This window comes from Panthera onca, chromosome F2 (assembly GCF_046562875.1).
Source record: "Panthera onca isolate mPanOnc1 chromosome F2, mPanOnc1 haplotype 2, whole genome shotgun sequence".
Classification (NCBI taxonomy): domain Eukaryota; kingdom Metazoa; phylum Chordata; class Mammalia; order Carnivora; family Felidae; genus Panthera; species Panthera onca.
The window spans coordinates 46009290-46036843 of record NC_138356.1 but is presented as its reverse complement, the minus strand read 5'-3'; the positions used below and the strand labels follow the sequence as shown (position 1 = coordinate 46036843).

Genomic DNA, 27554 nt, shown 5'->3' with positions numbered 1-27554 from the left:
TGGGTGGCTCAGTTGGTTCAGTGTGTGACTTCGGCTCAGGTCATGATCTCACGGTCCATGGGTTTGAGCCCTGCGTTGGGCTCTGTGCTGACAGCTCAGAGCCTGGAGCCTGCTTTGGATTCTGTGTCTCCTTCTCTCTCTGTGCCCCCCGACCCCGCCCTGGTCATGCTTTGTCTCTCTCGGTCTCAGAAATAAATAAACATTAAAAAAATTATAAAAAAAAGATACTGCTATTTTACTTAGCAAAAATAATCCAAGAATGCTGGTAGAGAAGATAATCATGAATATGATCTTAATACGAGAGGAAACAAATTTAAGAATTTAAAGAATCAAAGTAGAGTTGCTAAGAGAGATTTTAAAAATTCTCATCATAAGAAAAAGAGTCAAAGTAGAGACTGTTGACATCTTAGCAAATCAGATAGTTTTGAACACTCAAGTTCATTTGACAAAATGATTAACACATTTTATTGTTACCAAATCAGAAGATGAATATCTGACTAAATATATTATAATCAGGAATTTAAACAAGAATTAAATAAGCATATGTTAATGTTAATACGCTAACATGCCATCATGTTAATAATGAATCTTGAATTTTTCCTATTTGTTAAGTATAGATTAGTCATTAAAAAAAAATTGGTGAATATCTCTGTGTACCAAGGGCTGGATAAAAGTGATGAAGAAATACAAGAAGCTTATTTTCTAATGGTGGAGAGAGAAAGACCATGAGCAAGTAAATAAATAAATGCATTCAATAATTCTAAATAGCAGTAAGAGCTATGAGGAAAGTAAAACAAGGTAATGTAATTTAGAATAAAGAAGTGTGAACCAGCCACAATAAGACATTTGAGCTGGTACCTGACTAACAAAGTTGGGGAACAGAGCAACAGCAATGACTCTCAGGTGGTATGCTCAAAGAGAAAAAAGAGGCCAGTATGGCTGGAGCACAGTGAGAAATGGGGAGCCTAGTATGAGACCAAGTCAGAGAGGTGGACAGGGCACAGATCAGAGGTCCTTACAGGTTATAGCAAGATGGTTCAATTTTGTTCTAAGAAGCAGAGGAAGGCACCAACAGGTTTAGGGGACTGATGTGACCTGATCTACATTTTAAAAAGATCACTTTAGCTGCTGTATGGAAAATGCATTACAGGGAGTCAAGAATGGAATCATTGAGACCAATTAGGAAGCTACTGTAGCAGGGAACAGAAAGGTGGTAGCCTGGACTAGAGTTGTACCAGTAAAAAGAGAGAAGTAGATGGAATAGGGACCTATTTTGGAGGCAGAACTGAAAGGACTTGTTGATGAATTAGATGTGGGGAGTGAAGGAAATAGAGAGACTCACTGCTCTGAGTAGACGGTTGTGTGATCTAGTAACAGGTGGAAAACTAAGAGGAAAACAAATTTTTGGAGAAATGCTGATCTGTAGGATATTAATAAGTAGAATGATAATGTAGTGATATCCACAGTGACATTTATATTAAACTTAGAGAACTGACAAGCAACAAATTTTCACAAAATCATATGGAATAGGATCACTGGTTAGACGGTTTTCCTACCAGCCTACCTGAAACCTAAGACTAGCTCTGGAAATGAAGATGAAAACTGAGTCATCCATTCTGGCCTTATGTGGACATATTTTATTTCATAAAGCAGTTCTAGAAATGCTTAAGACTGTGAGCACACAGTAGGTATTTAAAAAATGTGTGTTGAACTGAATGACACCTGTCCTGTTACAGTTAGACTATGTAACATAACCTACCTACAAAAGGGCTAAAAGTGGAATTGAGAGCTCCCAAAATTGGCATGTATCATAAATCTGAATTACATTATTCCCTATTTTAAAATTTCTAAAATTTCTAAATCTATATGTGTACATATATGTGTGTATATGTATGTACATACGTACATACATACATATATTGTGTATTTCCCTGATGCTACTGATGGAAAAAATAGGTATGCTCTAATCTTTTTTTCCTAGTACCTAATCAGTACTTTTCCACTGCTTTTATTTAAAAATGAATAGTCACAACCCACCTGTAGCATATCGCCAAGGTCTGCTGTGCTAATATCTGGATCCTCTGTGGTGTTGAAGGGCACGGGAGTTATCCGTACAAGGGTGAGCACTCTAGGTTCCGGATATCTCCATAACATCATCCCCGGGCTATCTTCGGTTTCATTGTAAAACAAGACTTCATAGACACCAGGCATTTTTAAAGGTTCTGTTAAGTGAAAAGATAATTATTTGTATGCTTTTGGAAGGGAACACGTGGATTTCTTACAGAAAGAGAAAATTAGGAAGATACAAGAATATAAAAGGCTGGTTGATCAGTTTTACATTTTTATGTGGTTTGAGACAGGAACAAATTAAGAATTTTCCCTTAAGAGAATAAGTGGTAATGTACTGTTCTTGTACTGCAGGTATTAATGTACTTTTCCAGTGATCTTGATGTGTTACTCAGTGAATGTGCAGTTAAAACTCTCCCTCATAATGAAGCTGTTGCTACTTACCAGCATCTCGTATATACTGGAATAGGCCTGTCCGTAGGTCATCTGAACTCTGTTCACTTTTAAACATCTGGTTCTTTTCTATAGGAGAGGGCATTTGTGGCACTGCTTCAGGAACGTGCACTGCAATATTTCGCTCCTCGTGAAGGTATCCGTTGAGTAATTCATGTAGAAGAACTAAACAATTCAAATGTTCTTGACCCCAGAAAACCTTTAAAAATCATATGAAAAAATTAGTGGCTTTTAAATACAAACATTTCCTGAGGATAATTAGGCACAATCATACTTGAATTAATGCGGGACGTCATTATGCTCAATTTAATTATTGACAATAACTAAACTATAATTTCTAAGAAGTCATTGACCTACAGGATGAAATTCTATTACCTGAGTAAATATATAAAAACAAGAAATCAATTACATCATATATTGTGTGAATATCCATCAATTTTCAATGCTGAATTACCAAAGAAACTATGTTAATGCAAGGTCATTTTTATGAGTTAACTTAGCTAAGAGAGAAAACAGTATCTATTGCGGTCCGAGAGAAGGCACTGAAGATCTAGGCCGAAATGTTAATAAAGTAATAATAAAAACCTTGTGGAATAGCTTCCTACATTTTGTCATGAGATTAAATAAACACATCTTAATTAGAGGGTTCCTTTCTTTGCAGTTTTACTTGTCAGAGAAAAAGAGAGGGAAGGTGCTCAGTGCACCTGAACTCAGAAGGCTCCCAACTTCTGTGTTTACTGAGAATGTGCCAACATATAGTATTCCACAACCCCTGAGAATTAACCATATAGGAGGTAGAGTAGAGTTTTAGAACAAAGGCCTTGGTGTTTCCTGTAATAAAGAGGATGAAATTCTCTTTTTCTGCATGTGAAGAGTATTAGTATATAACAGAAGTGTGACCAGTGGGTAGCAGTGATTAATGTCAGAGGACTCAAAATGTCAACACTGTTCTATTTTTCTGAAGATATTAGATAAAGGCAATACAACCATTATTTCTAAGAGAACCAATTTAACATGAAAAAATATATAAAGTAGGAAAAAAATAACCCTATACCTGTGGGTAAGTTTCCTAAGTTTAGGTCCTGCTTTCTGGAATTAAGGCATCAGAAATGAAGGCAAGAGATATGATACTAAGTCTACTTTTGTTCTTATCAATGTTAGTTTTATTGGATACTGAAAAATAGAAATAAGTGGAAAGTCGAGCTGGGGAACTGAACACTACACTCTAGGCTTTAAATTGTTGAGAGAGCAACTTTCTAATGTAGAGATGATATACTATATTTTTGTCTTATTGTTGATTTTAATGTGGAGTTACTTTGCTGTCTTGGGAAAATGACAATATAGTTAATATTGTTATTAACTTATGTTAATACATGCTTATTGTTAAATACATGAAGGTTTCTGATGGATGCCCAAAATCTCCAGAGCAATACTAAGCAAAAAGTTATTAGGATCTTTCCACATCTAGCTCCAAGTCAGTAAGAAAACTGGTGAAAGAGTTGAGGCAATACAACTTTTAGATGAAAACAAGAAGTTCATATATAATATGTCTCCATTATTAACAAATTAGTCATTTCCATTTTCTGTAATTATGGATTTCTCAAGATATTTGGATTTATGTCAAACTCAGGGGACATGAAATCGTATAAAGAATACATTCACGGGGCGCCTGGGTGGCTCAGTTGGTTGGGCGTCCGACTTCGGCTCAGGTCATGATCTCACAGTCCGTGAGTTCAAGCCCCGCGTCAGGCTCTGTGCTGACTGCTCAGAGCCTGGAGCCTGTTTCAGATTCTGTGTCTTCCTCTCTCTCTGACCCTCCCCCATTCATGCTCTGTCTCTCTCTGTCTCAAAAATAAATAAACATTAAAAAATTAAAAAAAAAAAAAGAATACATTCACATCTAACCAAATAGAAAGTTACCAAGGAATGAGTTGAATACCCTCACACAGGCCATACGTGGCTGTAAATCAAATGCTTAAAAAACTGCAATTGAATGTATGTCAAGTATTAATCATCAGGTGTTTATAATATCTAAGGAACCTGATTAGCAAATGGTTCTTACATATTGCTGATGACACTGTGCTGGAAACAAGTTGACTCTTTTGTTAATTAGAAAAGTCTATAATCAGAAAAAGTTTAATGGCCCAGCAATTCTACTCCTAGTAACATATCCAACAGAAACGAAAACATATGTTCACACAAAAACTTGTACACAAATGTTCCTAGCAGCATCATTCATAACAATAGCCTGAAGTGGAAAGAACGCAAATATCCATCAGCTGATGAATGGATAAATAAAATGTGGTATGTCCATAAAATGGAATGTTATTTGGTCCATAAAAAGGAATGGAGTACTGGTACCTGCTACGATATGGATGAACCTTGAAAACACTATGCTAAGTGAAAGAAGCCAGTCACAAAAGATCACATATTGTCTGACTCCACTTACATGAATTGTCTAGAACAGTCAGATACGTAGACACAGAAAATGGATTAGTAGTCTAGACCTAGAGAGGAGATTAGAGGGTAATGGGGAATGAATGCTAATGGGTACAGGGTTGCGAGGGTGTGTGTGTGTAAAAATGTTTTACCATGGATTGTAGTGATGATCACACACCTTTGGGAATATGCTAGAAAAACACTGAATCATACACTCTAATTAGGTGAATTGTATGGTATGTGAGTTGTATCTCAATAAAGCTGTTAAAAAACCTTAATGAGAAATCAATCTGATAATACTCTTCTTCACCATACGAAAATTTAGTGTAACAGTTCAAAAAATGAACAAAGGTGGGGACGCCTGGTTGGCCCAGACTGCTGGCTCAGTCTGTTAAGCGTCCAACTCTTAATTCTGGCTCAGGTCATGACCTCACGGTTCTAAGATCTAGCCCTGCACAGGGCTTGCTTAAGATTCTCTCTCCCTCTTCCCCTTTCCCCCACTTACATGCGTTCTCTCTCAAAACAAAAACAAAAACAAAACAAATGAACAAAGGCTAGTTGAAAACTTAGGAGGAAAATGTGACCAATCCCCACAGACCTGTAGCAGACCTCCTCTTAAATCAATGGATATTTTTGGTGTGGACTGTTCTGGGCCTGGATTGCCACTGTGTTTACACCATTTAGCTTCCAGATTGACAGTAGCACAGCATGGTCCTATCAGAATCCGATTTCTTTCTCTGAGACTTGTTTTAAGCAGAAAATCATTTATGCTGAGTAGAAATGATGACCCAAGAATTACACCTAGAGAAAACAAGAGAGGGGTATATATTATAATTATTCCTTGTCAAAAAAATATGTTTGAGCAAGAACTATCTACATTTTTAAAGAGCTTTCCTTCATCCTTTGTCAAAGTCTTCTTTTTCAGTTGGCCTCTCCCCACATTTTTATACCACTTATACAGAATTCTAGTTATGAAGCAGGTATACCTCATTCACATTCCTAACAAAAAGATATTTGCCAAAACATTATGACTTTTTCCATGTGTGAGCATTTTAAGTTTTATGAGTAGAGACATTTTCATTAAATTGTTCAAGTTTTTCAAACAACTACATTAAGAATAAGAACAGCTGCTTCATTGGTCTATTGTTAACACGATGGGAAAGGGCAATTTTCTGTGATTTCTTACAGTAATAGAGTATAGTATATTACTTTGCTAGACACTCAAGCTTTTGACTGGCCCATGTTAAAATTCAAAACAATCAAGATATATAACATGTGTTTTCTAAAAATTTTAGTTTAATCCAAACTTCACACATCATAACCACTTGAAGTTTACAAAGTCTTAAAAACAGATAGTGGCAGGTTAGATTTATGAGAAAAACTATATGCTATAGTTCAAAGTCAATAGACTCAGAAAAAGAATACACTTTAAAATGTAGGTTTTCTTTTGAACTTAAACTAGAAGTGTAGATCAAAACCTTTTCATAAAACCAATGGCACACTTTAAGATATTTGGATGCAAAGTTAGAGTGGTGGGTTAACTTTCCCCCAAGGAGCTCATATTCTGAATTGTCATTGTGAATATTGAATTTCACCAGACCACGTTTGTAATGCCCATGGCTTATTTTTCTAATGATATTTGATCCTTAAAAGAGATGAAAGATTAAAAAACACCTTCGGCCCACAGTATACACGTTTCAAAGTACAGTGCCCACACTGACTTTCCAATTCTGTGGAGACTTGAAAACTTCATATAGGTTGTATGCTCCTACTGCAGAAATAAGATACAGAACTTCTAATCTTCCATGGAAGACATCACACCCACATAAGTTAGGGCTAAAACTTTTGTTAACAATTAGGATGGTAAAAGTCAATTTCTTAAATTTTTCCACTATATTCTGGCACTAAGACTTCCATTTCATTGACACAATTTTCTTGATTCACTGCTACACCTCACTTAAAGAAAAAATGACACAGAAAATTAAAAAAAAAAAAAAAAGAAAGAAAAAAGAAACAGGCCCCCAAATACCCAAGAATCAAAAATCATCTCCATTGATGGGAGTTTAGAACTCATGTCATAACTTCCTGACATTTGCTGAAATATTTACTTAACAGTAAATATCTGCTAAATGAAACATACCAAAATTTATTACTGAGAAATTTGTCATAACGGGATTATGAAAGTATAGGCTTGATTCAGTACAATCATCTGGCAAATAGTATTAAGGGAATGCCAGAATTACATTTCTCTTTATTCCCAAATATATGTATCTCCATTCTGCCCTAGAGTGAAATATCCAATTATCTCACAGTAATCTTAATGTGAATATTCTATTGGTTCCTCATACACAAAATGTTTAATTCCAAAGGCCTTCTAAGTTGCTTATCTTATTGAATGTTTCTCATTGCCTTGTCAGACCCCCAGATTAAAAAAATCTCAGGGTCCACTTTGGGGGCTCTTGTTCTCTTATCTCAAGACTTAATTTCTATATCATTCTAATCCATCTCCATTATTTTAAAACATCTAGGAAGAGAGACTTTGGTAAGCTAAGTGATTAACAGGGAAGACCACATCATATTCAAGCTCCGGTACACTGACCATCCCGGAGGCAAAGACCATCGTACTCAGTATAGTGCTGGGAACAACAGTAGCTCTTCAGGATATACCCCACCAAACTGAGTTGTCAGTTTACAATCTGATCCTACTTTCATCTGCCTCAACATATTTCTTAATTGACAGACAAAACAGAAAAGTGCCGAAATTTCTGCCATTCTTCATTTTGCATCACTGTGTCCTAGAATAATAAGGCCGAGTGGAGGAAGCCTTAGAAGCCATCCATTCCAGGGGCGCCTGGGTGGCTCACTCACTTGGGTGTCCAACTTTGGCTCAGGTCATGATCTCACAGTTTGTGAGTTCAAGCCCTGCATCGGGCTCTGTGCTGACAGCTCAGAGCCTGGAGCTTGCTTCGGATTCTGTGTCTCCTTCTCTCTCTGCACCTCCCCTGCTCATACTCTGTCTGTCTCTCAAAAATAAATAAACATTAAAAAAAAAAAAAGAAACCATCCATTCCAAGTCCCCCTCCTCTAAAAGAAATCACACAAAACTTTTTATTTTGAAGTGATGTTAGAATCACCTAAAAGTTGCAAAAATATAGAGTTCCCATATACTCCTCATCCAGCTGTGTAACCATAGCAGAAATACTGAAATCAGGAAATGAACACTGATATCATACTATTAAGTAATCTACAGATCTTATGTAAATTTTCCCATTTTCCTCACTAATGTCCTTTTTATGGCTCAGGATGCCAACTAAGATCCCCACTGAATTTAGCTGCCAAGTCTCCTTAGTCTCCTTTAATCTGTGACCGATCCTCCAGCCTTCTTTGTCTTTAATGACCCTGATGCTCTTGAATAGCCCAGGCCAATTACTTGCAGAATGTCTCTCAATTTGAGTTTATGTGATGTTTTCTCATTAGAATTAAGTTATGTTTTTGGCAAGAATCCCAGAGAAGTGATGCCCTTCTCAGTGTAACATATTGGAGTGATGTTGATGTTTTACTATTGGCAATATTAACTCTGATCACATGGCTAAAGTGGTGTCTGCCAGGTTTTGTCACTGTAATGTTGCTATTTTTCCATTTGAAAATAACAAATATCTTGGGGAGATACAGGAAGACCATGAATGTATCCTCTTTTACATCAAACTTTTACCCACTCATGTTTTAGCATCCATTGATGGCTCTTACATGCAATGATTATTACTGTGGTATGTGATGATGTTGATTTCCAATTTTTCTTATTCTTCTACATTTCTTAATTAGCATTCTGTGGTAAAAAGAACTGTCCCTTCTACCCCATTTATTAATTCAATTATTTATTTGTATGCGTATGGACTCATAGGTATTTATTTTATGTTATGAGTTATAATCAAATACTATCATTTACTTTGTTGCCTAAATTGAACCAGCTTTGGGCATTGAGAACTCCTTCAAGTTGGGTCTTGTGTCCTTTTGATACACTCCCATCATTTTTTGAGAACTTTTTAATTTTCTGGCCATCTATGATGTTTTAGGCTTATCTTATATTTTTCCTATCTCATCTCTGGCAACCTCCATTTCTCCAAAGAGCCTGGGTTTCTTTTGCTGAAGAATGGTATCTAGAAAACAAAATCTGGGTGGTAGGTATGCTCATTGCTACTAGGGTATCACTGCTTCCAGGCTGTCTGAGCAGAGAGGGCTAAGAAGCGTGTGTGTGTGTGTGTGTGTGTGTGTGTGTGTGTGTGTGTATCAGCCATGTTTACACACACATATCTATTTTTCTGTATCTATCTATCCACCAGAAAATATATTAAAAATCATGAATTCACATTGATACCTCTGGTTCTAATCCAGCACCACAGAGTGGTTTCTAGCCTTCTTCCTTTGCTTATTTGTACCTCTTCCTATGAGAGTGAAAAACCTGCCAAGTACCTTTTCTACTGTGTTATTTCTAATCATTCCTAAAATATCACTTTGACATGGTCAAAATCAAAGAAAAAGAACTAAGACAGATATAAAGGACAACTTCATGGGAGCAAAGGTAATTACCAAAGAAAAGACTATCAAAAGAAAGGGCTAATATTTACCTCTAGGAGTCTCGTTAAGAATGGGCTTGACATTTTGTCTGGAGTGTATAGATGAATGAGATTACTTTTCTCACTCTATAACAGCTTTCACTTATACACAGGTATTTTTAAGCATATGATAAAAATCTCTGTAGAACTTAATTTAAACAGAATTTGGATCTTACTAGATATTTCTACTATGTAGGAACTACTTCAAAATACTGCTATTGTACTGTCTAAATTAGTTGCTGAGGTTTTGCCTAAAATATCTAGTACTGGGATGACAAAATCTGCATCATCATATCTTATGTATATTCCTCAGAAAGTGCCTATCTCTTCTCAAAGAAGAACTTAAGTAGGATTGATGGAAGGTTCTTCTTAATTCCCCTAAGTTATACGATTAGAAGTATTTATTGACTGGGGTGAGGAAGGATGTGAGAAAAATTCTGAACTTGAATTATTACAAACAAATATCGAAATGTTGACAGCTTAAACACATGAACACGTCACTGCTGTCCTACAAATCCTATTCTTTTTTGCTTGGGTAGGGAGAATAGGATACTTAGAATTCTCGGGAGAACAGAGATAAAGGTAGGGACTGTAACCTCAGGAAAATGGCCCAGAAGTCGGAAGCCAATGGTCAGGCCAATGTTTGGGAGCCTGCAATAAGGGGAAAGAAAGCCAGTCAGACTCAGGTGAGCAGTGAGGAGGCAGGAGGAGACCATGTACCTGAGATACAGAGACCTTGCAGTTGAGGCAGGTGTAGCTTTAGTTCAGCAATAGCAGAATCTAGGACTGCTTTTCCAGAATGTAGGCTAGTAGAGATGGAAACTTGCCATACTTTTTGATTTTCATGTTTGATACTCTCTGGAGTTTGATTTGGCTCAGGGCTGAGCATGGATTTCAATGAAAATCAATGAGATACACTAATAATACTTTCAGGAAAGTAACCTTTCCTCTTGCTCCCTGGTTTTGAAGTTAACAAAACGAAGGTGCCTGAGCTGCTGGCAGCCACCGTGTGGGGTCTGAGGCTGCAGCTGTGTAACACAGAAGGGAGATCTAATGGACTCTGCCATGACTAAGGACAGCACTGGGCCCAAGCTTTTCACCTATGAGACTGCTGAAATCAGCTTAGGTTGGGTTTTCTGTCACTTATAACTCAGAGCATCCCAACTGATATACGTTCTCTAACTAAAGGGATTGCCAAGGGTAATCCACAGTCTTCTATTTTTCCTCCCACCCTCAACCTCTTATTCCAGTGAATTTCTCTACTCTTATGGTTTTACGAACAATTTCTTATGACAGTATTAAAAACCACGCCTAATTTCTTAAGCAAGTGTTACTCCCATGCTTCTATCTACTTGTAAGGTTTTTGGATATACAGGATCACCTCCACCTTGATATTTATGCATGCATGCATTCATTATTCAACAAACATTCACTGGTTATCTACCGTATACTGGCTATACAAAGGTAAAATAAATAATTTGCAATTTTCTTTCATTCAGATTTTTCCTCAGCAATTTCACAGCCTCACGTTCTGAGATCTCAGGAAGTACTAGAGGGGATGAAACAACCAAAAACATTGTAGTATTGACTGTTAAGCAAGCGAACTGTTGAAAAACATGGGACACTTCCCCATTATCGTACAAATCTTTTTTTGTTGTTGTTTTTTTTTTTACTTTTTATTCTCCTTTGTGCTGTCAATTCTTTCACTCTGATCAAGTATTTGCTTGCTAGGTCGCTCTTCATTCTGTTCTTTTCCCTTTCATTCTTTTCCTCACTAGTCTACTCCTCACTCTATTCTTACACCTTTGTAATTCTTTTACAGTGTGTACTTGCCTCTGTATCAGGTCTACCAGCAATGATGATGGACTTGTTTAAACACACAGGTGGCGCTGAGAATTTAAGATGCTTATGCTGGCAGTGAGGACACAGAACAGGCACTGTCTAAAGGCATTAAGAAAACACACGACTGGAGACACAAAATGTGCCCTGCCTGGTCCCTTCTGTCCCTGTCTGTTCTTTTGTGCCATACACCTACAAGGAGATGAGGTGTGGTTCATACCTGAGGCTTATGCAGCTGATTTAACTCATACGCATGTACCCATTTGCCCACTACACTGGCTATACAGTTTGTTGTGGCTTTGCTCCTCAATGAGGGGTTCCAGTGATCTGTGGTACCACAGAAAGGTTCATCCACAAGAACCAGCTTTTAAGTTTAAAATAGAATCTCTGGGGGCGCCTGGGTGGCTCATCATTTAAGTGTCCAACTTCAGCTCAGGTCATGATCTCATGGCTCATGGGTTCGAGCCCCACATCAGGCTCTGTGCTGACAGCTCAGAGCCTAGAGCCTGGAGCCTGCTTCAGATTCCATGTGTCCCTCTCTTTCTGCCCCTCCCCTGCTCGCACTCTGTCTTTGTCTCTCTCTCTCAAAAATAAATAAACATTAAAAAAATTTTTTAAATAGAATCTGTTTCCTTTTGAACATTTCCTGCTACATTTTTAAAAAGCTACAACAAAATAATAGAAAAACATGTTAGTTCAAGTGGTTTTAATCTTGGCGTAAATGACCAGTAATAAGAAATTATGATGATCACTTAATAAAGAGTGGTGATGAATTTCACAAAGGGTCATTTATAAATGGTAAGCCAAACTTTACACTTTTACCACAAAATATGAAAATAATCCCTGGGACTCATGACAGGGTTATTAATTTTCCTTTTCCCTTTCTTTCACTCAGCGAGAAGCCAGCCTATGGGACACCATCCCCTCCTCTTTGTTTTTTCATCAGGAAGTATGTTAAATACCTTCCTTGGGATAAAGTGAATCTTGTCTTATATATCACCACACACATGATCCCAGGACCACAGAGAATACTCAGAGCTCATGTAAACTGGATACTTACACATTTTAAATCTGGTATAAATGGCTAGAGAAATTGAGTTCAGGAATGCTAACTATTCTTCTTCTTAGAGAACTAATGCATTGTTGGACAAAATGATTGCATATAAAAACTATAAAGTGCTATCTTCTTAGCACTGAAAAGGCTGAATGGTTTTGTGACGGTTCACCTGTGTGTGTGTGCGTGCACGTGTCTGTGCACATATTGCAAATAGGACAAAATGTTTACATTTGTCCAAGCTGGTAAATCTATAGGTGTTTGATGTGTTATCCTTTAGATTTTCTGAACTGTTAATTTTTCCCCTGGATTTCCAGAAACAGTATGGAGAGTAGAAAAAAAGTAAAGAAATATACTGTGAAAGTCTAGATTTTAAATGGTCACTTACACTTTGAAAGCATGAATATTATTAAAGTTACTTAATCATTTATCAGGTCATTTTTAAAATCCTTTAATTTTGAAATAATTTTAGGCTTTTAGCAAAGTTGATCTCGTTCACTCAGCTTCCCTTAAAGTTAACAATGTATGTAAACTATAGTACAATTATCAAAAGCCAGTAAATTAACCTCAGTACTATTAATTTATAGAGCTTATTTGAATTTCACATTTCTCCCCTCATGTCCTTTTCCTGTTCCAGGATCCATTTAAGGACCCCACACTGCACTGAGCGATTGTGTGATTAGGTCATTTTGACCCAGTATATAACCTCTTCTACCTCCTTCCATTCAACAGCATGCTTTTCTGCCTGATTATTCCATTGGCCTCTTTCAAAAGTCTGTGTTTGTATTTTTAATTTCAGCTCTAACAAACCCACGGCAGATATTTAATTAAACTAAATGAGGTGTAACAACACTGAGAAGTAATTTCAGAAACAACTGGTATGATAAACAAATAATCTTGCTTGCTTCGCATCCTGACATACTTTTCACTGAGTGTAAAAACTTAGTTCAAGGAACAAGTAGTTTCATGACCTTTCAAATACTCCTTCACAAGACTAATAAATGCAAACCACTTGTTTTGGAGAATGTTTACAAGATGCTGCCAGCCCTACGTCGTCAGTCTCTACTAGACACTTGGTAAGGCTCCTATTCTTTACATGCTGACTATGCAAAACGCAGTCTAAATCAATGCTTCTGTGTGTCATGAGAAAGAATACTCAGTGAAGACATGTGCTAGCAAGACATATCCAGGTATTTTTTTATACAGCTGGAAATAATCTAAGGCTACTAGAAAATCAGCAAGCATGGGTTAGATACATCTATAGGTCAATTTGCATAATAGTGAAGCATCAGGGTGCCTCAAAAGGTGAGGAAGAAAAAAAATTTATAAAGATCTATAAAGAGATGATCCGTAAAGAGATGACCATAAGTAACTAGATGACCAGAAAAAGATTTTATAAGTATGGTGCATAAAGAGATGATTAGGACATTTCTCATTTCCAGTTCCTTCAACTAATGATGCTGAAGTACATAAAAATGGCATTTGGGTATTTTAACCATGAAAAAAACCCCTTGTTTATCCCCGTTAATCAGAATATGTAAGCTGATCGGATTGTACTTAATTACCTCCTATTTTGTAATATGCCTACATATTTGTACCTACTAATATAGTAAACTAAAATATAGAGTAAGATTAACGTATGGATCAAAACATAACAAAGTTGTCAGAGAACTACATGGATACTGATGTTTATGTTCAAAGGGATGCTGGTGCTCTCAAAATTACTAAAAAGCCTAGCCACCAAAAAAAGAGCCCAACTGGTCATTTCTAACATGCATCCCATCCCATCTGATAACTTCTCCTGGGTGGGATTTCCAATCCCCAGGTACTCTCACCCAGTCACTCACCAGTGAGTAAAAGCTGACACCCCCCACTCTAACCCAAACCTCTTCTTTTAGCCATAATAAAATGACAAGAAGCAGAAACATGATTTTTTTTTTCTTGCACGTAAAGAAAAAGGGAATCACTCATCAAAGGTGAAACTGTCTACTGAATTGGCTATTTATACTTGCCCTTTGTCTGGGAAAAGTATTTTTTGAGAAATGTTTTAGAACTCTTAGGTTCTAGAAAAAAACTAAAAACACCGAAGAGTAATGGATGATACACTTTGCCTCTTCCTTCTTCTCCAACCTGCCGCCATGCTCACTGTTTTCACAGTAGTGTCAGTTTGTTAGAAAAATAAAACTTGATTGGACCATGTGGCTCTGTTTTTTGTTTTGTTTTTTTTTCTTCAGCAGACTGGCAGATCTGTGCATATTGGAAAGTATATGACAACCTTCTTCCAGAGGAAAGAACAACAATAAATACATACTTCAAAAGTTTCTTAGAGGAATACAGTAGCTGGTTAATTTAATTACATGAGGAAACTGCTGTGATTTTTTTTTTTTAAGTAAGTTGCATGGATGGAAGAACTGGTATAAACTTAATCAAACAGTGTTGAAAGCAAAATGACTTGCTTAATAATTTACTACAATGGTTTAGAGATTGGTCTTGATCTGCATAATTCGGGTGTTTTAAGACTAGTATAACTGATGACCGAAAGCCAGGATACATGGTATAGCCCCCATTCCACCTCAGAATGTCCTTGGGCAAATCACTTAATCTTTCACCCTTAACTCAAGGAGGGAGTTAGGACTAGCTCAGTGGGCCTCAACCCAGGGTTCTTTGACCCTGAGGGAGTTCCACATAGTAATGGGGGTTCATGAGGTATTTTCAGTATTTCAAAGGGCCCGAAAGAAATCCTGGATCTATCCAAAACAGGCTCGGGAATGTACGAAAATTTTTCTTTTTGGTTACAGTCATATCAAGTTGATACAGTTACGTGAGCTATCTAATCCTAAATGCAATGTGTTTGGATCATGAGGTCTATGAGAGAAAAGGGAAAAGAGGGTTCTTGATAAAGAAAAGGATGATCTTTGGGGTGCCTGGGTGGCTCAGTTGGTTGAGCGTCCAACTTCAGCTCAGGTCATGATCTCACAGCTCCTAAGTTTGAGCCCCGTGTCAGGCTCTGTGCTGACAGCTCAGAGCCTGGAGCCTGCTTCAGATTCTCTGTCTCCCTCTCTCCCTGACCTTCCCCTGCTGGAACTCTCTCTCTCTTAAAAGTAAATAAACATTAAAAAAAAAAAGGATGATCTTTAATATAATTTTAAACTAATACATTTCATGATCTATGACTTTAGTATTCCTGTGGTGTGGGGAGAAGGAAGGGAAAGAAGATACAAAAAACCCCAATATTTATAGAGGAATTAAATAAATTTGTGCCAAGAAATGTGTAGGGTACTCTGAGTTAATTATTTCACCTAATCCTTTCAAGAGGCCTGTGAATTAAGTATTTTTGCCTTCGTTTTGGAAATGAGCTGTGTTGTAACTTTTACCACGATCAACTGCCAGTAAGTAGCAGGGCTAGGATTCAGATTCTGTCTGCCTCCTTCCAGCACCAGGTTGCTCTATAAAAACTACTGCTATTAGTTAGCTCTTAGTAATTTCATTTTTCCAACTGGCAATAGGGTTGTGAATAAATGCTTTTTCCTGTCCTTAGCTGTCTTTCACGGCCTCAGTATGTTATGCCAACATAGCCTACAGGTCCAGAGAAGCCCAGCCAGAGAGCAAAAGAACCTCTAAGATGTGTCCTTAGTCACTCATCACTGACGAGGTTGCATTGCCAGAAACTTTCCTAGCAAATAGCCTACTCATGGCTTATGTGGATGAGAGGGCAATTTGCTGTGACCACAGGCAAAAATAAATGCTGTCACAGATTCAGTGGAGTGGGGGAAAGACATTAATGCTAATCTTTTTCCACAGTCCTAGCACTGAGGGTTGTGACAGTTCTTGTCCATTTCACCTAATAGTGACCTATAAGGGGCTATCATTAGGATACAGAGGAGAAGCTATTAAGATCTCCAGGACTTAATTACCAGCTAAGACTGGAAACTTTCTTCTCTAAAAGCACTTCGCAGTGAGATATCTTTATGTCAACTGATAGCATTTTTGTTATCTCAAAATGTAGCTAAAACTAGAGAATCATTCTTTACCGTACCTTTGTTAAAACTCTTTGGAGAAGAAATAAAAAGGATTTTTTTTCTACAGTACTTAAGATACAAAAAGTCCACTGCAATGGGACACAATTGTAAAATATATAACCTAAGGCCAACGGTTTTCTAGTTGTCTAGATTAAGTTTGGAATTTGGTAACTAAAAACAATAGAAGAAATGGACCAATTTAGCTCGAGACAGGACTGAAGGTGGATATACTTGGAAGAGTATAATTGTACTGGATTTCTCATTAGAAGGAGCAGAGTCCTAGGAAGACTTCACATTCCCCAAGAGAACCACATTTACACAATTAACAATTCTTTTGTTGGAAAAAAAGCTTTCATTATTGCATGTGGACACATGTGGGCTGCGTAAAAATATAAAAGATGTGTAACACACAGTAAACACAAAGTAATGATCTTAAACAGGCCAAATCCTTGAACTCGTCATTAATAAATGTCTCTCCTGCATTCAGCTACCCGGGTTGCTGGGAGCCTGTTTTCTTCAAGTACTTCAAACACTGAAATCCAGGAACATTTATTATTTTAATCCATTACAGGCAGTGCTTGATTTAACTTTATTGGTTGTGGTGGTGGTAGTGGTTATAAGTGGGGGTACAGCAATGTTCTTTTACACATCATTTCAAAAGGGCTTAATTATATTTTATAGTTTGGGCCAGGAATTCTGCTTGTTTTTTGTCTAACAAGGTTCAAATGGAGTTCAGGTCGATGATGAATCAGAAGAAAAAGTCAGAGATGGTTATCTCTCTGAGATGAGCTCATCTCCCTCTACGAAAGGCTGGGCAGGTACATCATGTTCACCACACCACAGCACATGGCAGTGCTCAGCATCCGAAGGTGGCTGCTTATTAGATGGGTTTTAACACATTAGAAATTCAACCCAGTGGTTATCTTCTTAATTTCTAAAGTTACTCTCCTATGTATTTTAAAGGCTTCCCACTGGAATCCAAAGCAGCTATAGTAACCACATAGCACTAAAACAAAAAATGTACACGAAGAACAATAATCACCTAAAAGACATTTAAAAAAACGCACACACCTTTTAAAACAGAAAAATTTAAGTATCCCAAGAGAAAGACCTAGAAAACTGCATTAATATAATTTGGTTAAACAAAAGAGTAAGTAACCGTGGTAAACATCTGAACAACATTTATCTCCCAGTGGGTTTTTTCTTTTAAAAAAACAGAAGACATGCTTAATTTTTTACCTCTCTGTTTGAGGGTGTGAAAAAAAGATCTAAGATAACAATATTAATATTGCCTATGATTGTCCTAAACTCTAGTTAATCATACACTATGGTAACGATTCTAACAAGGAGCATAACATTTGTATGGTGGGATTTCTTCTCCACTGCATGTGATTTCTAAGAAGAGGACGAGAGAATTACTCTCCAAGAGAGTATCTTATACATTTAGGGTTTTTATTTCCCACCATATTAGAGAAATAATATGACACATTATTGAAAAAAATCTGTGAGAATTTTACTTTTGCTAACTTATTTCTTGTCCAATTTTTAGAACTTCCTATTCTACTTCTTTTGAATGTCTCAACAGTCCATCAGTATATACAGAAAAATATCTCTGTTGAAAAAAATCAGTAATCGATATAGGTAATTTAAGAGTGAAACAAGAGGGATACGCCAGTTCATCAGTAGCAACTTTGAACCTTGTTATAAAGTAATAAGAGGGAATCTGACCAGGATTAATAGTGGTACTCAGTTCTGAGATGAGGGGTGTCATGTTTCAGGGACTCTAGGCCATCTGTTCTGCCTGCCTACGTTTTACTTCTGCAAAACTATAAACGCACCTCTACCTCAGGGACTATAGAAAGGCATTAGAATTCTTCTGCTTTTCATTATCACAAGATTCAGTAACTCATTTCATTGTCAAAATAATCCCCTTTTACTCTTTCTTTTGCGCTTGCGGGGTATGCCAAAATGACAAATAAAATCCCAGATGTTACAGACCCAATGAGGTCTCCACCTTTCCTTGAGTGTTGGGTTTAAGCTACTTGGGACATAGTGTCAAAAATGACAGGACCCTGATGCCCACACCCAATATTCATTAAGGTTTGTTAGTGATTTGTATAGCTGTCTACAAGCTGTACTCCTATTTCAGTCCTCAGTGGTGGCTTGAAAACTAAGTTTGTCCTCTGACTTTCACTGTCAAGGAATTCATTTCCTATTGTTCAGGCATCGGAAAGAGAAGCTGTTTCTTTCTAAAAGTAACAAAAGTCTTTGGGGTGTTGTAAATGGCTTGCTATTGCAACATATTATTTTAGGTAGTCATATCTAATTTAACGTTTTATTTCCCCTTAGGCTTACTTGCATTTCTGCAGCATCCAACGCTACGACAACGCCTTAAGAGATTTTCCTCAGGAGATCCAGTTAACCATGGAATGAAAAGCTGGAACTCCACTTTGTATCAATTAATGACTGGGTTTCACTTTTCAATACATAAAAAGGAACTTTAGGTTCTTTGCATTTGGTTGGTCCTGAATTCAGTGAACAAAAGAAGAGGCATTTGTGTACGTGAAAGATAATGTGGTTATGCTTTCTTCCTCTCCACTCTTGTTTATACACAAAGACAGTACATCTGGATGGCAGAGACTGGGGTAGTGAAAGTTATTTGAACTACAGCTCTTTGACCAAAAGGGGTTCAACTCATTGCTTTCTGCTGTGGATGAAAAGTCCCCTAAGTGCCTATGGAAGGAGGATCCTTGCAACTTTTCCCCAGTTCAGACTAAAATGCAAACCACGGTGGCCTCACTTAGGCTCTTCCCCCAACCCTCTGTGCCATCTAGCTTGTTCATACCCTATTTCCCTTTTCCTTATTTACATGGAAGTTGCTAATCCAAGTGTCCCTGAGCAAGAGCAAGGCAGCCTAAAGGACAGCTATTTCACAGCCTGAATTGTGTACCCTTGTTTGCCAAAATCTAAGGAGTGCTGCCCTAATAGAGCCATAATTTACTCTGACAAGGGGAGCTAAAGTCTGCAGCTCACTCCCCACCCGGCCTGTGGAAAGTGCAGCACTACGTTCACAATTTATAGCTATATACTTATGGTTTCTCCAAAATGACATACTTCAAACGGCAAAAAGATTGTGTGTTGTGTGTGTAGGTAGGGGGAAGGGGATTATTTTTTAAAAGAACACACTGTAGAATGGGATGGATTTAATGGATAGCAAAAGAAATACTATCAGCCTTAAAATGTTTCAGAAAATAAGATATAATCTCTAAATGAGATTCACTGTTATTTTTTTTTTTCAATATTATATACCAACTTAAAAAAAAATCTAAGCGTTACATCTACTAAAATCAGAACTTTAGGGCCCTTTTACCAAAGACATATGGAAGAACATAAGTACTCCAGCAGAAATATGGGTTAGGTTATTTTAAGTCAGTGTTACACCAGCATCTGCAGAGTAGAATTAAGAAAAAAATCAAGTCCCTTGAAACTCATAGTTTAGCGTCACAGGATAGGACAGAAGGCTAAGAAAAACTTGCAGATTTCCTTTTTTTTTTTTTTTAAGTTGAAAATATTTAACCATTTCATTTTGTTTCAAATGATGAAAACATTTCAGTAAATAATTTGTACATATTTTGTTGCAAAAGCCAGTAAATGAACACGAGAGTGGTTCTCGATTTAAGTGTTATTATCAATGTCTTGGGAAGAAGATTAATTTTCCCCTGTCAGGCTTTTATCATTCCCTTTCCCTATACTCTTCTTTTAAACTTAGGATGGTTTAGATGATAAAAAATACAATCATTAGATGAACTCAAATATTTTTTTGTACCTTACAGACTATAACACATTCCCCATTGTGTTTCTCTAAATATTACTTAGAACATAAGATTCCTCTGGCATTACAAGTCTATTTCAGCTCCTAAATTAAAACTCATCTGGAAAGGACCGTTTTACCCTGTTTATATAACATTGTCACATAAAGAGTGTTAAAAAAAATATTTCACTAAAAATAGCTTGCGTAAGTTAGGGATTAGAGTAGTTTCTGCTGCTATAATTGTTCCTTTGTAGTTTTTTCCATGATGTTTTTGCAGTGTTTTTGACTGTGTTTATTAAAGTCAGCACATCAAAAAGGATCAAAGAGAAAGTGAGTGAGAACCAAAGAAACCCCAAGTGTGTTGTCTCATTGGGGAGTTATGCAGATTCGCATAAACAAGTGCAAATTGTTGAGGTTTTAATGAAAATTTTCTACAATTATTTTATCTTAAGTCATTCTATACAATAACATCTGTACAGCAGATGGCTATACTGTACCCAGGCAATGCTCCCTTTTCTTTCTCTGTTTAATAGTACATCTGAGATGACTACTTTTGTCACTGTGCTCAATTTGGTTCAGCAAATAATGTGAAAAGTGCAGCTGCTGCAGATGGTCACAATAGTTATATAAACTGTAAAATCAAAGACACAGTTAAGTATTTCTGTATTAGATTCAAACTATAAAACTCTGACATTAACTCTGTTGAGCTCAAAGATACACTATAAAAAAAGTTTAGTTCAGTGCAGAACGATGTCGCTTGCAGAATACGAAAAGAAATAGAACTACTGGTAAAAGGGGATTTTTTTTTTTTTTTTTTTTTTTTTGGTGAGGGATACTTTTTACCACTCATCAAAAATATGCCTTGAACACAGATTTGAGTATATTTCATCCAGGTTGCAAAGCATGAATTTTTAAGATATTCAATATAATGAAATTAATGTTCAAAGCTTAAATTATATTTGACTTAAAAAGTTTTGCTTAGCTAAAAAATCAATTTTTGACAAATATGTAATAGTCTCTCAATTATAATTTCTCAGAAATCATCCATCAGCAATAACTAGAACTTACCCCAATTTTATTTAATTGTAATTAATTATTTGGCTTTGTTATCTTCTTAAACTGTTGAGCATGCCACTACATTGAGGAGAATGTAGGGAAAACAGATTTGGTGTTAGTTATATTCTCATAATAAAATTGTTCCTGTTAAATAGCTAACTTCAATTTGATTTATTGACACAAGTAACTACTTTAGAACGTTTGTCGACATTACACGTTAGACTTGTATAAAGTATATCTTTGTAGGAGCTATAGTTTCTAATTCTGTGTTTAACTACACTGAAGTCCATGATTGTAAAAGGGATAGGGGTAGGTAGTTTTTCTGGTATGAGGGGGAAAAACAAGTTACAAAAGCAGAGTGAGGCTACTATCTTGTAGAGCTAAGTGAGAGGATTTTAACTACATTTTAGAGATGTTTACTGAGGACAAACACCATTAAAACTGGGTAAAATGAGTAGAAAATGAATAAAACAAGTAATGAGGATGAAAACAGAAAAGGACCTAGAATTGAGTATAGTCCATTTAAATTCTTTTCCTCTGTCTGAATGCTAACCTTTCCCTACTATGATTAAGGTACAACTGGAAAGGCGTGGGAACGGGCCCAACCTTGTCTGGCTTGCAATTTATTTGTGGATAAATCAGGCATTGTAGCCTCCAGTGTTTCATAGTCGTTCATGTCCCATGGACCTTACATTTTTCATTTCTAACTTTTAAGACAATAAAAAAAATACAGTGCTTTTAGCTGGCTTGGTCACAAATATTTCTGGTGAGAAAGAAATAAATCATCTACTTTTTGGCCTAAAATTTGTACTTCTCCACCATAAAACTTTCCCTTTATCTCTTAAACTACTGTGCCCAAAATGGCTATGTGGAACTAAGTTCCAGTGAGTCTCCAGCTGCCACTTAACTACTTCTTAGGAAGCAACTAAGTTGCATATAGTTTCAGGATTTACTTTATCCCCTTTAACCCCAATTCTTTCCTGCAAATTAAAGTGGAAAGAAATGTTTCCCTTTTGCTACTTTTACTTTCAAAGTAAAATTTCTGGCACTGTGCCCTGAACTCCCACAGTAGCTAGCAGGTTCTGTGATTGAAAAGTGTTACTTCCTACCTGTACCTTGTCTTTCCTCTTCCCCTCCTCCCACTCCTTCTGCCTACACTTTTTGACTCAGTGTGAAAGAGCACATAGCACTTCAGTCATGGTAGCAAAAGAAGAAAACGTAGATGTCACTGCCCGTTAATTCCTCAGCTCTCCACCCATCAACGACATCCAGTTTGCAGAGTGCGTGCCACTCTTTGCTAGGTGAGGCACTGAAGCACAGCCTTTTCTCTGCCAGGTATTGCTGGCACCATCAATGGTATTGTCCTTGCAAAGTTGAGCCTTGGCGTCTATTACTACGCTTTGTGCAGCACACCTGCCACCAGAACAGTTCTTCTCTTTTTAAATAAAGTGTGACCAGTGACCTAACACAGTCCATCAGAATCACCTGTAGAGCTTTTGGAATAGGTTTCTGGGCTCCATGCCCAGGGTTTTTGATTCAGTAGGTCGGGGGTAGGGTCTGAACACCGGCATTTCTAACAGGTTCCCAGGTGATGCTGATGCTGTTGGTTCTGAGACCACACTTTGGGAACCACTGCTCTAAGGGTTAACAAAACCTGATACTCCACTGTTCCATTACCACTATTCAAGGTAAAAAGAAATTTAGAAATGGATGGCTTTGGTTTTGTAGGCCTTTGTAGGAATATGCCTGAAGAGACGGATACAACTTTAATTCAGGGTGTTAAAATATTTAGGTTCGAAGGATTTGTTATAAAATTATCTGTTAAAATAAGGTCACAGACCAGAAATGTCTCTAATTGTAGTGGTCCTTCAAACTTTTAACCTCTATGAATCTTCAAAATTATGCACTTTCAGATGTTAACAAATCATATTATCATTCCCCTCTCCCCCTTTCTGTGACTTACCAGGTACTTTTTGTGCTGCTTTGACATTAAGGCTTCCACTGAGGGTTGATAAAGATGCTAACAGGCATGGTTTATTAGGATGGGGAACAGTTTCCATGGAGATCACAATCTGAGTAGTATGGACAGTGATTTTTTGAAAGCAAGAAATAGTTCTCCACAGGTTTTCTTGAAATGGAATCTTTTGTGCTCCAACACCATGAACTTTAGGTTTAGACAACTTTCCACGGTAACACTTGGAGGCTGGAAACTCATCCTTATTCAACATGGTTTCCAATGGGGCTGAGGTCTCTTTGCTGTGTACACTTCTTATCTTCTTTAAAAAATGGTTTATCTGATCCAGCTTGGTAAAACTCAGGTTGGCTTTCAAAGGCTTTGATATATCCAAGTTGATATCTGCTACAGAATTAAAAAAGATAAGAAAATTGTTGAAGTTCTGTCATTGAATATAAGCCCTTCCTTCCCCGGCAAGCTCCTATTTAAGTTTCCCTGCACTTGCACAGCAGACTCATTAGGATGCCAGATGTTATCATTTTTTTACTCATCACTTAACTATTCTTTCCATGTAGTTACTCAAAGGAACACTTTCCCGGGACTACTTACATGCCTACCTTCCTGTTTCAGTCCACGTGACTGTTCCTGATAGACTGAAGGCCACCCATGGACATCTACTTCTGTCCTCTCACTCTGAGGCAAAATTAAGCAGCTATTTCAGTTTGTTACTGGAACTGGTGTTCTTTCTTCCAAGGTAAAAGGACACCTCCTAGTAACTGGCACAATGCTTGACACAAATATCAGTATTAAAAAATTTCTGTCCAGGGGCGCCTGAGAAGCTCAGTAGGTTAAGTGTCCAACTTCAGCTCATTTCATGATCTCATGGTTTGTGAGTTGGAGCCCCGCATCAGGCTCTGTACTGACAGCTCAAAGCCCGGAGCCTGTTTTGGATTCTCTGTCTCCCTCTCTCCCCTCCCCTCCTCCCCCGTCTCTCTCTGTCTCTCTCAAAAAATAAACATTAAAAAAAAAAACACAACTAACTGAAGTAGCCTTTCCTTCTCTGATTGAGTATATGAAGAAAAAGTTTGTTTCCCCTTTGTGACCTGCTGCAAACCAGAAGAGTCCCTTTACATCTTTCCCTACATTCTGCATTCTAAAAAATTTAAACACCCCATCGAATGAAGCAAGTGTAGACTGAGATCTCCTAAAACCTACAGTCCATTTTATATGTACCATACACCAGATGTTGTCCTTATTTGCTGCTTAGTTACCTCATACTAAAACTAACTAGCTTTAATTTTCTGGTTTTGCTTTCTTCTTACTTCTGTTTTCGTTATCAGTCGAGACATAAGACTATAAGCACCGTGAAGGCAGAACACATCATACATCATTATACATAGTGCCTGGCACGCTGTGTCTTGCCTATGAGCTTGACTTAACCTAACAAGTGTTCTTTTCACTGGAGACTGGGGATGTAATATAAGATACAAACCCAGATGAAGCTACTGGCAAGATCGTTAAGCAGATCAAGTTAATTTCTATACTTTTCTTCATAAGGAGGACCTCTTCTCACCTTCCTCAGCTTACAGTTTTCTCCTGGCCACCCAGGTTCCCTCAGGGTGCCATCCTTTTTAAGTGTGCCTTCCCATGTGTTTCTTTTAATCAGGCCCAGCAAAACTCTGAGAGTCCTGCTTCTAACTAGTTGTCCACTGGAAAGGATCAGATATACAACTCGCCCTTTGCAATACTAAAATGTCCCCTGCTCCCCTATTTTTTTTAAACAGAAATAACACCCTAACTTAAATGAATCATTTTTTCACCTCCTATTGACATGTTAACTCACACACCATACAGTTTACCTAGAGTGTACAATTCAATGGTTTCTTAGTAAACTCACAGGAGTGTGCAATTATTGCCTGTCTACTTCCAGAACATTATCATCACCACACACAAAATAATCCCAGCCCACTTAGCAGTCCCTCTCACCCATCCCCCACCTCCAGCTTCAGGCAACCACTAATCTAACTTCCGTCGCCACAGATTTGCCTATTCTGGACATTTCACATAAACGGAATTATATAATGTCTTGCCTTGTGGGTCTGGTTTCTGTCAGTTAGCATAGCAAAAGGTTTTAAGGTTCATTAATGTTGAAATATGTATCATTAGTACTTTATTCCTTTTTGTAACTGAATAACACTCCATCATATGGATAGACCCCATTTTGTTCATCCACTATCAGTTAATGGACATTTGAGTTGTTTCTACTTTTTGGCTATTATAAATAATGCTGCTGTGAACATTCACATACAAATTTTTATGTGATCATATTTTCAATTCTCTTAGGTATCTACCTAGGAGTGGGATTTCTGGGTTCTATTTGGTTACAGTCATCTTAGTGGGTATATAGTGGTAGCCCATTGTGATTCTGATTTGTATTTCCCTAACACTGAATGATATTGAGCACTTTTTCATATGTTTATTGGCCATTTGTATATATTCTTGGAGAAATGTTTATTCACGTTTTGTCATTTCAAAATTGAGTTGTCTTTTTATTATTGAATTATATGAGTTCTTTGTATATTCTGGATACAAATCCCTATCAAATAGAGGATTTGCAAATATTTTCTCCCATTCTGTGGATTTTTTCAGTTTTTTTTATGCTATCATCTGTAGCACAGAAGACTTTAATTTTTGTGAATTTCAATTTATTATTTTGATTATGCTTTCAGGGTCCTATCAAGAAACCATTGCTAACCCAATGTCATGAAGACGGACACTTACGTTTTATTTTACAAGTTTTTTAGCTTTACCTCTTACATTTAGGCCTGTGATTGTCCTTGCATTAACTTTTGAGTACAGTGTGAGGTAGGGGTTCAACTTCTTCCTTCTACTTGGGAGTTTCCGGTTATACCAGCACCACTTGTTGAAAGGCATTATTTTAGATTTGTAGGTTTGGGGGTACTGAAAGAAGCTGGTGGGTAAATACTTTAGGAAAACTGGATGGTTCGAATGACCCATACATTTATTTGCTCTGCCTACCCTTTACATGGGCTTCCAAATTCCATGGCCTCACAGAAAATAATACTACCTTTTGCCACAATGAAAAAAAGAGGACAATCTTAATAGATGAAAGCACCAACAGGAAACCAAAACAAAGCTATAGCAGAAAGAAGACTCAAATGTTGGGGCCAGAAGCTATCTGCTTTTGTCTGGATTCGTAATATGCATACCTAAGCGAAGGGTCTGAAGTGTTCTTTCTGCAGCTCTAGACACAATTTAGTGATCCATTCAGGAAGTTGCCCAATATCCACCTAAACCAACTGCAAAGCCTAAGGGATCTATTTTCCCTGTCTGTAGACTGTCAAGTCACTGGTGGAATGCTATGTATGAGTTGCTGACTACTACCTTGATATGGATCCTACTGTGGTCCCAGTGACTGTTTACACCTGTGGTTATTACCTTATCTTTTGGGACTTAGTCCTTGAGTCACTTCCTCCAGGAAATCCTTCTTGACCCCTGTGGCCAAGTAAGATGCTGCTCATGCAATGCTTCCAGAATACCCTGTGCATCGTGACTCATCAGGCACCTCTTTATATTATTTTTATAGTTACCTTCTTACGTATCTGTCACAGTCCAGTGAACTGTGAGCTCCTGGAGAGTAAGGGCTGTCCTACATCTTAATATTCTGAGTGTCTAAACTACTGTCCAGTCCACAGTGAGTACTAAATGTGTATTTAATGATATAATGAGGGAAAAAATGAATGAATCTTTCCTTTCTATTGAACTCCCATAGTCTCATCCTTTTATCCAAAACAATCCATTAACTCCTCTTGGGTGTGCTATATTCCTTGTTGCAGTTAATGGCTCTATAATCTACCAAGTGGCTCAAATCAGAAATCGGACTTTTTGACTCATTTCATGTCCTCTTTTCCTGGTCCAAATCTACTCAATGATTAAGTTCAACTTCCAAAATATTGCTTGAAACCAATCTCCTTCTCTCCAGCATTCCAGCCACTCCCCATTTTTTTTTCCCTCCATGGTTTTGATATTGTTCAGCTATTATAAAGCCGCCTAAATGATCTGTCTAGACAATTCCTGTTAATCCAGTCTCCAGAGTAATTTCCAAATGATTTGTTTCAAATGTGATCCTGATTGGCTCACTCCTGTTTAAAACTTTAAGGGTTCTTCTTTACCTATGGTACAAAAGACCACGCTCCTTAGAATGGAAAAAAAAAAAAAAAAAATCCCT

General features: G+C 37.3%; 1 protein-coding gene across 5 annotated transcripts in view; it reads right to left on the bottom strand.

Annotated features, from left to right (window-relative positions):
• VPS13B (vacuolar protein sorting 13 homolog B) overlaps positions 1 to 27554 on the bottom strand; it is an 803192-nt gene that overhangs the window by 139925 nt on the left and 635713 nt on the right. For 4 of the 5 annotated variants that reach the window (XM_078441712.2, XM_078441707.2, XM_078441709.2 and 1 more), the window contains 4 exons: positions 23315 to 23710; positions 5558 to 5760; positions 2512 to 2719; positions 2038 to 2222 (listed from right to left, as the gene is read on the bottom strand). In XM_078441712.2, coding sequence (XP_078297838.2) covers positions 2038 to 2222; positions 2512 to 2719; positions 5558 to 5760; positions 23315 to 23710 — 992 coding nt within the window. The remainder of the gene's footprint in view (positions 1 to 2037; positions 2223 to 2511; positions 2720 to 5557; positions 5761 to 23314; positions 23711 to 27554) is intronic. The other variant, XM_078441708.2, reaches the window with a different exon arrangement.